Source organism: Semicossyphus pulcher, unplaced genomic scaffold (assembly GCF_022749685.1).
Source record: "Semicossyphus pulcher isolate SPU_LCO1_2020_fin unplaced genomic scaffold, fSemPul1.0.p SCAF_19, whole genome shotgun sequence".
NCBI classification, from domain to species: Eukaryota; Metazoa; Chordata; class Actinopteri; order Labriformes; family Labridae; genus Semicossyphus; species Semicossyphus pulcher.
In genome coordinates, this window is record NW_027211692.1 from 1,162,959 (window position 1) to 1,174,968 (window position 12,010).

A 12,010-nucleotide genomic window follows, 5' to 3' on the forward strand; every position below is an offset into this window, starting at 1 on the left:
TTTAACCTGCACATTGATGATGTCACAAACTGTGTAGCTGCTGAATTTCTTGATATCACTGAATCTTTGAACTTCAAGCTACATGTTGAAAGCCCCGCTCACAGGAGGGCTCACACCTCGGACCTTCTTCTCTGGGACTAGACACCGCCTTCAGCTGGTCCAAAATGCTGCGGCTGGCCTTCTCACAGGTTCAACACAATATGATCATATAACTCCGATCTCGGCCTCCCTGCATTGGCTTCCTGTCCACTACCATATTGATTTTAAAATTGTACTTTGAACTTTCAAAGCTCTACACGACCAGGCCCCTCGGTACATTACAGACTTACTAACCCCCTATGAGCCTGGGCCCCCCCTCAGATCAGCTGATAGGGGTTTGTGGGTTGTACCCAGAGCCCGATTAAAGACGAAGGGAAATCTGGCTCCCAAACTCTGGAGCGACCGACCTGCTGAAATCCGGTTTGCCAAATCTGTCTCTGCTTTTAAATCTCTTCTTCAAACATTCTTTTTTAAAAGAGCTTTTATTTATGAGGACCTTTTTCTGTTCTTCTTTTCATGTATTTGAACTCTTCACTTCATTATTTTAAATTGTTACGAGTTCTAAACTGTTCGTAGCACTTTGTAAATAAAGGTGATTATTATTTAAGGCTGCAACAACTAATCGATTAAATCGATGGTTAAAATAGTTGGCAACGAATTTCATCATCGATTAGTTGGGTCTTTGTTATGATGCACGGCATGCGCTGTGAAAACGTCACTGGGGGCAGCCAGCCAATGCCGCGGCTTGTGTAGATCACGTGATGAATTACAGGAAGTTACGCCGTCTCCGGTCTTCTTTGTGATGAACATGAATCATTTTTCAGTGAGGAGTATCCGTTTGTTGTGCAGTGCTGATGATGTGTCCGCCTCCGGTAGATTAGTGTCTGTTTACACGGACAAACACACGATTACGGTTTCTAACTTTCATTTAAAAACAAACGTAACGACTGAAACTGCGTCTGTTTCCTCTCCTCTCCGTGTTGTGATGGGCCCATAGCCGGGCCGCTGATGAAGCAGCGGAGGACAGAAGACCGTGGTAATGTTACTAAGCTAACGCCACTGGTAAAGCTAATTTAACGCTAACTCTTGATGAAGCTAACGCCTGGCTTCATTAAACATCACAACATGGAGAGAAAACTGACGGCACGTATTTCTGTCTGCACGTTGTGTTTCATGAACTTGTAATCGTGTGTTTGTCCGTCAGAGCGACACTAATCTATCGCTAATCATCTGAAGTTCGGTCAGAGAGGCTCTGGAGTAAAACATGACGTTATGGAGTTTTTGAATATTTCATGCCATCAGTCAGAGACAGACTAAAGTGAATCTTTTATTTATTCACAACAGAAACTGGATCAATATCTGATTAAATATATATTGATTAGTTACATTTCCCTGTTATACTCAGCTCATGGCTGCATCCCCAACGTCCTTTGTTTTTATTGTCGTGTCCTCGTCTGAACTTTCCTTTTTCATGTGAAATTAAAGTTAATCAACAAGATATTAATTGAGTTACTTTATTGATATATTAACACTGCATTGAACAAGAAAACAAGATGTCATATTTTTGTGTTTTGAACATAATGCTAATACTGAAATTGAGCTTTTATCTTTTTATCGACTAATAATTGATCATAGAAATAATTGACAGATTGATTGATTCTCAAAATATTTGTTAATTGCAGCCCTGTTATTATTATTATTATTATTATTATTATTATTATTATTATCATCATCATCAGCAGTGATGCAGCTGCTGGACTGGCCTGTTGAGTCTGAAGGAAAGGCTCTTCATCAATACGTTTACAAACGTTCCAACCATCATCTCTGCTTTGTTACAGTCGTCGTGGGGATTCTTCTCTTTGGACCACACATGATGGAGTCCAGATGAACATAACTCAGACTGTCTCAGACCAGCGTTTATATATCCAAGTCCAGTTACTGAGCCGTGAAGCAAAACACAATACTGGTGACAAGATCCTCTGTCAGCTGACTCCTTCAGTGTGATATTACAGCCATTTTAATTACAGGGTCGTTAAAAGGACTAAAAGATATTCATGTCCAGCTGCCTCAGACTCACAGGACTGAGAGCTGAGAACTGAGTACAGAAAAGGTGAGCTCAGAGGGTTATAATTCTCACACAGCTGCACACTAACCTGAGAGCGTCCAGTCTGCAGTGAGAAGTTTTTAGTCCATCAGACAGCAGCTTCACTCCTGAGTCCTGCAGGTTGTTGTTGCTCAGGTCCATCTCTCTCAGACTAGAGGACTGGGAGCTGAGAACTGAGGACAGAGCCTCACAGCTTCTCTCTGACAGATTACAGCCACTCAGCCTGAAGAGGAATCAACAGCACATAAAAGGAAACAATCACAAACAATAGTTGTTGTTTCTGAATAAAGTAAAACTACATTTAACACGGACAGTGATGTGTGCACGTACAGAGCTGTGTTGGAGGCTTTGACCACTGGCAGCAGCCTCAGAAGAGCCTCCTCTGAAGCAGAGTACTTCTTCAGGTCAAACACGTCCAGATCTTTTTCTGATGACAGTAAGATGAAGACCAGAGCTGACCACTGAGCAGGAGACAGTTTCTCTGTGGAGAGACGTCCTGATCTCAGGGCCTGTTGGATCTGATTCACTAGAGAGCGATCGTTCAGTTCATTCAGACAGTGGAACAGATTGATGCTTTTCTCTGCAGACAGATTCTCACTGATCTTTGTCCCAATGTACTCGATTGTTTTAATTTGGGTTTGTGATCTACTTCCTGTCTGTGTCAGCAGACCTCTGAGGAGACTCTGATTGGTCTCTAGTGAAAGACCGAGGAGGAAGCGGAGGAACAAGTCCAGGTGTCCGTTTGGACTCTGTAAGGCCTGGTCCACAGCACTCTGATAGAAACCTGTTGGGTCAGGTTTTTCTCTGAATACTTTAGACCACCAGGATGTTGTTTGTTCTTCTGACAGCAGATTGACACCAGAGTTGATGAACGTCAGATGGACATGAAGAGCAGCCAGAAACTCCTGAACACTCAGATGGACGAAGCAGAACACCGTGTCCTGGTACAGTCCTCTCTCCTCTTTAGAGACCTGTGTGAACACTCCTGAGTACACTGAGGCTTCTCTGATATCGATGCCACACTCTGTCAGGTCTGACTCATAGAAGATCAGGTTTCCTTTCTGCAGCTGCTCAAAAGCCAGTTTTCCCAGAGAACCAATCATCTTCCTGCTCTTTGGACTCCAGTGTTGATCTGTCTCAGTTCCTCCATCATATTTGATGTTCTTCAGTTTGGACTGAACCACCAGGAAGTGGATGTACATCTCAGTCAGGGTCTTGGGCAGCTGTCCTCCCTCTCTGGTCTTCAACACGTCCTCCAGAACTGTAGCAGTGATCCAGCAGAAGACTGGGATGTGGCACATGATGTGGAGGCTTTGGGATGTCTTGATGTGGGAGATGATTCTGTTGGCCTGCTTCTTATCTCTGAATCTCTTCCTGAAGTACTCCTCCTTCTGAGGGTCAGTGAACCCTCTGACCTCTGTCACCACGTCAACACACTGAGGAGGGATCTGATTGGCTGCTGCAGGTCGTGTGGTTATCCAGAGGCGAGCAGAGGGAAGCAGTTTCCCCCTGATGAGGTTTGTCAGCAGCACATCCACTGAGGTGGACTCTGTGACATCAGTCAGGATCTCATTGTTGTGGAAGTCCAGAGGAAGTCGACACTCATCCAGACCGTCAAAGATGAACACAACCTGGAACTCTTCAAACCTGCAGATTCCTGCTTCTTTGGTTTCAGTGAAGAAGTAATGAACAAGTTCCACCAAGCTGAACTTCTTCTCTTTCAGCACATTCAGCTCTCTGAAGGTGAAGGGAAACATGAACTGTATGTCCTGGTTGGCTTTGTCTTCAGCCCAGTCCAGAGTGAACTTCTGTGTTAAGACTGTTTTCCCAATGCCAGCCACTCCCTTTGTCATCACTGTTCTGATTGGTCCATCTCTTCCAGGTGAGGCTTTAAAGACGTCTTCTTGTCTGATGGTTGTTTCTGGTCTGTCTGGTTTCCTGGATGCTGCTTCGATCTGTCTGACCTCATGTTCATCATTGACCTCTCCAGTCCCTCCCTCTGTGATGTAGAGCTCTGTGTAGATCTGATTCAGAAGGGTTGGGTTTCCTGCTTTAGCGATCCCCTCAAACACACACTGGAACTTCTGCTTCAGGTTAGACTTCAGTTTCTGTCGGCTCACTGCAGCAACAGATCCTGAAAGAAACGAACAACAAATGATATCAAAGAGTGGATCCTGCAGAAACTCTCAACATCTAAGTGAGTTTTTCCTTCTGCATCACTTTTATTAAGCTCATTAGTATGGGGGGCTTTCTTTATTCAAGAGCGTGTTCTTTCATCTTGAGAGCATGAGATTGTGTTCAGTTTTTACTTTCCCTCAAAAACCTGCTTTTGCTCTCAAATAGCTCCTGTTTGTGTTCAGATTTGCTCCTTTCTGCTCAAACTGTTCACTTGCACTCAAATATTTTGTTGCTTGCACAAACTTACCTGCACTCCAGCTTCAACCCGTCTCCTGTCACTCAGGCCTTCTGTACTGAAACATCCGCTCTCAGATTTCTTCTCTGCTCTTTGATTTTCTTGATGCACCAACCCTGTCAAAAATCCCTAACCAATAGAAAACCAGGTCCAGGGTCGACCAATGACGTTATCCCTGCCCTGTCGGTGCGTCAGCTTTACTTTTCAGAGCATCCCGTTCGAGCAGTTACTCCACGTCTTCATCTGAGATGTAGAACTTAACTAACTAACCAGCCAGATAGCAGGCCGGACTCTCATCGGTGTGTTGGAGGACAAACAGACCTGCGAGCACCAGCTGTGTGAGCGTTCGTAACCCTCCAGCTTCATGAACAGGACCGTGTGATCACATGTGTGATGCAGTGAGAGCTTAACAAGCTGCGCCTGTGGGAGACTCAGATGCAGCGAGGAAACTTGGGTCACTTTTAATGTTTCCAGACAAACCAGGTCTCCACCGCTGTGTTCCCAACTGCACGTTTTGCTGATCAGCTGAGCGGACCTGGCAGAGTTCACACGGTGATGGCCGACTCTGGAGCTCAGAAATGTACATTTGAACTGCTCAGTAATCTGTTTGTAGCTGACGTGGAAAGAGCACCTGTAAACATCCAAATGGAGCTGATAGAACTGTGAAACGATGCTCCAAGCTCCGCCCACCAGCTGCTCGCATGCTCTGCATGTTTGGAAGCACACACCTGTGTACAAGGCTGCTGACGGGGGGGGCATGTTGTCCTGGGCCCTGGGCCAGGGAGGGTCCAGGAGGGCCTCTTTGTGAGACATTTATAAATCATTTGTAAGACTCATTTTTCTTTTGACAATTTTCCATGAATGAGTGATGGTCAACAATTTTCTCTCACCTATTACATATGGAATGGTTCCGTCTGACTGGTTGCCATAGCAACGTACATGTTTCATGCCTAAAGGCTAGCTAGTGAAGAGTCAAGATGGCCAGTCATCAAAAACGAGAAGAAAAGCGAAAACGAGAAAATGAGAGTTCAACATTAAACATGTGGCGCACCAACAGCACGACACCATACAGTCGAGTTTATGGAATCATTCGGATGTCGTTGTTGTTGTTGTTTATGTTGAGTTTGGTTTGGAGTCTTACGCATGGCGTAAACGAGCTTTGATGCACTGCAGGGCGGTGCATGTGTCTTTGTTTACAACACAAATATGATTGTGACGTTCATTTTAGTCCCTCGTTTGTTTGTGCACAGTTAAGAGACGTCGGCTGTTTACACACACTGGCTGCACTTTGGACAGGCTGTGTTTCTGACATTGCGATAGAGCGTTACATTTCATACAAAGAGGGACGCATGTATTTTTGTTTACAATTCAAATGTGATTGATCACCAAGACTGTGATGTGTGCGCACAGTTAACAGTGTCACACCGCGGTGAGGGGTGTCTCGTCTTGGGATTTTTTGTCTTGTGAATTTCATGTTTTATTTTGAAAAGTAACTCTCCTCTCGTTTCAGGTCACTTGCCCTTCCTCTTGTGTCACCGGTCTGACGTCTCCCCTGATCCCTGATTGTTTCCACCTGTTTCCCATTACCCTCATGTGCCTTATAGTCCGCGTCTCCCTTTGTCCTGTGCCAGAGTATCTCGTTTGTTCGTGTGCCTCCAGCCCCATGATCACAGTACTTGTCTCGTTCTTGTCCTCAGCGTCTAAGTTAGTATTCGATTTCCCTTGTCTCCTCTTAAATAGAGTGATTTTGTGTTGTAATCTTTTCAGAGCAGTGTTTAAGCTAGCCTTGTTTTGTAACCTTTTTTTTCCTCTGTAGGAGTGGTTTTGTTTTCATAGTTTTTTCAGAAAGAGTGTAGCCTAAATTTATAGCCTTTATACCCTCCCTCCGTTTGGAGTGCTTTTTGTTATTAAATTTTCATAGCTAATATTCCTCGTCAGAGTAGATCAGTTTTCAGCCTTTTTGTTTCCTCCCTTTGGAGTGATTTTCTGTTGCGTTTTGAATTTTACTTTTTCCTGTTCCTTATTTCTCAGATAGCCTAGAGTTGATAGCCTTTTTTCTTGTCACTCTGGTTTAAGAGTTGAATAGTGGATTTTCAGAATAAAAGCCTGCTTGATCTGCGCAAACCTCTGCATCTGAGTCCTCTTTTTAGTCCAGGCCTGACAAACAGGCTGTTTGCACTTCTTCTCATTGTTTACTTTCTTCCTGACGTTGTGATACCAATGCACAGGTGTCTGATGTTGCATAAGAAACGCACCTGTCACTTTGGATGTGTTGTGCTGATGTTGCTGGGCGCTGTCCGGTGCTGCCGGGTGCTGAAGTCTCTCACCTTGACGCGTGACACTTTTCTGTCCCTGCCTGTTGTCAGTTGTTTGAAGCTGTTAGCCATATTGTGGAATAACCTCAGGACACATTCAGGTAAGAACTACATTTATATCGAATGTGCTGTGCACCAGAGCTGTTGTTCCTGAAAAAACTAACTGGCATATAAAGTAGCTCTAATGTCATGAGAATCGATGACTGTAAATGAAGATGTTAAAGGTCCTGGCGATGTGCCCGGTCCTCCGATGAAATGAACTGTTTGGTGTGTTTGTATTTGGTGGTGGGGCTAACCTTTGGGCTCTTTGTCGTGTGCAGATGGAATGCACTTTGTATGTGCTTTAAGCGTTCTATGCGCGGTGAGGACCGGGGATGTGGATGAGGGCCTGGGCGAGATACGCGGCGCTGCCTGTGTAAGCAACTGATGCACACCTTCACTCCATCCTGAGAGCGTCCATAGCTCAGAACCTGACCACAAACATGAACCAACCTGCAGCCAAGAAACACTTTGCCCTGTGATCACGAGGCAGACTGCTCATGGTGGAAATGTTTGCGTCAGCAGATTGATCACATTTAAATGTTCTTCTGTTGCTCGACGGTGTTGTGATAAAAAACTAGATTTAAGATTTTCTTGACAAAAAATACAGTTTGAAGTTTTCTGGCTGTTTTTGAGCCTGTGATGAAACTTTTCTGTAAATGAGTGAAAAACTGCTGATAGAGACATGAACAGATGAATAATGACGTCTTTTATTTTCCATTTGATCTCTGGTTTCTTCTTCTCGATACCCTTGGTTTGTTCTGAATCTATAAGATTTCTTGGGAGCAGTTAAGTTCATATTTCTGTACAACTACTTTGTCCTAATAGCTCTGATGAAAACGTGGTTTATTTACGTCTGTTCTGAAAACGTTGACCCCGTTGTGACCCAGTCGGTCATTTCGGCCCCATTTCTGACTGAGTTTGAGACCGCTGCTTTACACCAAAGTCAGTGCGACTGTATTGCAACAAAGCAAACATGAATGTGTTCTGTAAGGCTGTCACACGCTCAGGCATGCTAGCTTGTAGCCTCGCTCGTGTGAAGCATTGTGTCTTTGTTAGGGAGAAAATCTGATGACACACAGGAACTATTTGAGTGCAAAGGCAGGTTTTTGAGGGAAAGTAGAAAATCTAAACACAAAATCAATAAGTCATGCTCTCAACATAAAAACATTTATAAATGTAAACGTGCATTTCTTCTTTCCATCATGTTAAATCTGTTTAAATCCTCTTACTGCTCTGCAGACGGTCAGCCAGCTCCTCCTGATTTATTCTCCTCAGGAAGTGCAGAGTGATCTTCAGAAAAGCATCTCTGCTGCTCCTCTGCTCCTCATCCTCACCATCCAACACCTCCTCATCCTCCCTCTGACTCCCTAAGCATGCTGGGTAATCTGAACTCAGAACCCTCTGGACTCTCTTCAGCTCGTTCTTCACAAATGTGACGATGTTCTCCTCCAGCAGCTGGAACAGAATCAGACACTGAACATGAATATAAAGTGGTAGAACACAACATGTGATCCATCAGTCAGTCTGAAGGCCTGCTGCTCAAACAGAACAGCATGCAGACTGAATGATGGTTTGGCATTTAGCCTGTAGTTAATGTGCTTCATTGTAAACAGTGTGTTGTACACACCATCAATGTGGAGTCCAGGTCTGTCTGATGCTGCTGGGCTGACTGATCACTGGGAACCTCTGAGCTCTGCTGAACTCTGTGGAGAAAACATCAAGTTGAAGGACCATTACTGACACAGCTGACTGATCAGAGGGAGTGAGCTGTGGGGTCTGATCCAGAGAGCTGGCTCAGTGGGAGGAGGGTGTCCAATGCTGGAAGACGGAAAGATGGAGCGACAACAAACCACTGATTATGTTCACCATTGATTGTGTTACAAAAGTGCCAAGACACGTTTTTCCAGCGACGCAGACGGACAGAATGGAGGCAACCAAGAACTGTCAGTGGAGTACAGAAAGCCACCCCTCAAGGGAGGGATTCCTGATGTGCAGGTAGGCTACACAAACCAGGTTAGGTGGAGGGGGTTTGGAGGAGAGAGGGGCAAGTGGTCTTGGAGCTAATAAAGCTGGAGATCTCAATGAACAGGATGGAGGATGGACAAGGGCAGAACAGACTGCCTCAAGGCTGGGCAGAGGCCTTCAGGTGGACGGAGAGGAGGTTAACCCACAGGCTGAGACGCTCTAGATGTTTCTGTGAGACGAAGGGGGATACTGCAGGCCGGCAATGAGGCCAACGAAAAACACAGTTTGAAACCATCTTCATGTGAGATTGTTTGTTGGTGTTTCAGATGTCTGTTGTCTTTGTGTTTCCTCCTGTTGTCACCGACTCTGTTGTTGTGTCGTTGTTGTGATCAGCGCTGAGAAAGGAAACGCTGCTGATGTAACGAGACCGTCACAGACCTCCTCATGAAGCTCCATGTTTGAAGTCAGCTGCTGCTCTGATTACAGGATGTGAGCTTTCAAACACACAAACACACTGACATGGTTTCATCATGTTGAGCCTCATCACTGGAGTCTTTGACAGGTGACTGTTGTACAGGTGAACCCTGTGATGTCACCACTCAAACAATACACTGATGAGTCATACAACTCACGATGAAGCTCTGGACCAGGACACGAGTCTTTTCTCAGCAGAGTCAGAAAATAACAGTTTGATGTTTTAATTCTTACCTTCCATCAGCAGGATGTTCGTCTTTAAAGGTCGAAGGTTCAATCATAGACCAGTCACTCTTCATGGACACACAGCTGGGTCCAGGAGCGTCTGGTCTCTGCTGCTGCATCCTGATACAAACAAACAACATCATGAGTTACAGTGAGCTGTTGTTCACCTGTTCAGCAGCAGGTGTGACCGTCAGAGAGCTGCAGCTGAATAAAGTCAAAGTTCTGCCGTTTGGACAAACGGTCACACTTTCAAACTAAACAGAAGATCTTTCTTAACGTGCTGAAGACGTTTAAAACAAACTGGTTACCATATCTGAGACTTTAGGGAAAGTTCAGAACTAAAACAAACTCTGGAGCAAGAATTCAGAGGAGTGTGAGCAGGGCGGTGGGTTAGCTCAGGTGCTGGAGTGTGTGCTCCATGTGCAGAGGCTACAGTCCTCACTGCAGCGGCCCAGGGTTCAACTGCACCTCAGCCCTTTGCTGCATGTCATCCCCACTCTCTCTTATTTCCTGTCTCTCTAAAGCTGTTCTACAAATAAAGACAACATGGTCATAAAATAATCTAAAATCATATTTTATATTCATATTTATTTAATAATTCTTACCTTCCATCAGCAGGATGTTCGTCTTTAAAGGTAACAACAAGATCCTTAGACCGGTCGCTCTTCATGGACACACAGCTGGGTCCAGGAGCGTCTGGTCTCTGCTGCTGCATCCTGATACAAACAAACAACATCATGAGTTACAGTGAGCTGTTGTTCACCTGTTCAGCAGCAGGTGTGACAGTGAGTGTGAGTGATGATGGTGCAGTGATGTGAGTGCTGAGCTGTGACATGGAGGAGAGTCATGGACAGTTAGAGATCCTCATCTCACCTCAGAGCTTCATGTTCCCCACACAGAGAGCTTTTAGAGGGAGGGGCTCCCTCCTCTGTGTCCTCACACTGATCCATAGCAGAGCGCCCCCTGCTGGCAGAGCTGCACTCTGAACAGAAGCAGCACATTGATCAATAAAGAATGATTACAGCTTCACATGAAACTGTTCAGAAGGAGCTTCACAGTAAAACACGTGGTACACCTGAACGCATCACTGACAATGATGTCATCATATCACATGTTACAGCACGCTCACACTGTGTACTTTCACTGCTCACACCTGAAGTCCATGTAGCTGATAATACTTTGAGCTTTTACTGCAGCACAGCCTGTGAAGACTTCCTGAACATCACACTGATTCTGTCATGATTTGTACGTTTGACACGTTAATAATAATCGATGACGTTCCCTCAGTTTCACTCGTGTTTCAGCTCCTCTCATGTGTCAGAGCTGCAGGTCAACATCTCACTGTTTGATTTCTTCATCAGCTCAGACTGAGCTCAGAGACAGGCCCTCACTGCTGCCTCTCACTGTCCTGTTAGCATGGTTAGCATAGCCTGCACGCTGACTGAGAGTCATTGTGCTGTCTGCACTTCTACTGTAGTCAGAGCAGCTAACGCACCTGGTGGCTAACTGTTAGCTTACAGCTCTGTTTACACTTAAACTGACTGAGAGTCTTTAAAAGAGTGAAAAGTGTCACTTACCAAAGCTTCAACACGGAGAACAGATCTGCGTCTCAACGAGAGGAAGTGAAAGTAAAAACTCAAGCAGGAAAAACCACATTCTGTTCATCTCCATGGCAACAGGGATCAAAGGTCACAGCCTCCATTTGACTGAAGGAAGTTTGATGTTTTCTCACATGATTTATGAGGAGAGATAAAAGTGTTTGTGTCGTCAGAAGCAGCAAAGGTCGTCGTCATGTCGACACCTCAGCTGTCAATCAACAGAAGACATTCAGACATTAAACATGAAGACAAAAGCACAAAGACTTTTATTCTGAAACATCCAGCTTTTTGAATGTCACTTCCTGTGTGAGGAAAACAGTCAGAGATGATGAGAATAAAGACTTTGACCGGTGAGAGCAGGCTGTCTGTCTGTGTCAGAGTGCTGAGCAGCTCAGGTTTCACACACAAACCTGTCTGTCAGAGGAAATGACAGCAGTCACATGACGCTACAGCAGCCAATAGACTGTCAGGAAACACCGACACGTCCTCATGGACCCAACCAATGAACACAAAGCCCCGCCTCCATGCAGCTCGTTCTGTTCCTGTTAATGTGCTCACTTCAATCTGTCCATGTAGATGATGTTGACAGAGGTCCTGATCATCGCTGAACATGTTGGAACTTATTTGTAAAAACTGTCAACAGTTCCAGAGTGAATCATTGTTATCGATCTATGTGACATTCTTCAATATGAACGATGAGATTCAACAATAACAGATGTAGAATAAAACACGTGGTGTAATCTTCAGCAGGAAACAAAGAGAGGCAGGAACAGATCATTTCTCTCTCATAATAATAATCACATATTGAATAATGCTCTCAGACACGTTTGCTCTC

The 12,010-nt window shown here is 44.8% G+C and overlaps 1 protein-coding gene across 1 annotated transcript in view; it reads right to left on the reverse strand.

Annotated features, from left to right (window-relative positions):
* The window catches only part of LOC138596844 (NLR family CARD domain-containing protein 3-like), a 42,130-nt gene extending 32,505 nt beyond the window's left edge, over positions 1-9,625 (reverse strand). Inside the window, exons 1-5 of the mRNA XM_069668272.1 lie at positions 9,587-9,625; positions 8,541-8,616; positions 8,143-8,368; positions 2,474-4,262; positions 2,193-2,366 (exon numbers count right to left, since the gene is read on the reverse strand). Coding sequence (XP_069524373.1) covers positions 2,193-2,366; positions 2,474-4,262; positions 8,143-8,368; positions 8,541-8,543 — 2,192 coding nt within the window. The 5' untranslated portion in view covers positions 8,544-8,616; positions 9,587-9,625. The remainder of the gene's footprint in view (positions 1-2,192; positions 2,367-2,473; positions 4,263-8,142; positions 8,369-8,540; positions 8,617-9,586) is intronic.
* Positions 9,626-12,010: the final 2,385 nt, after the last annotated feature.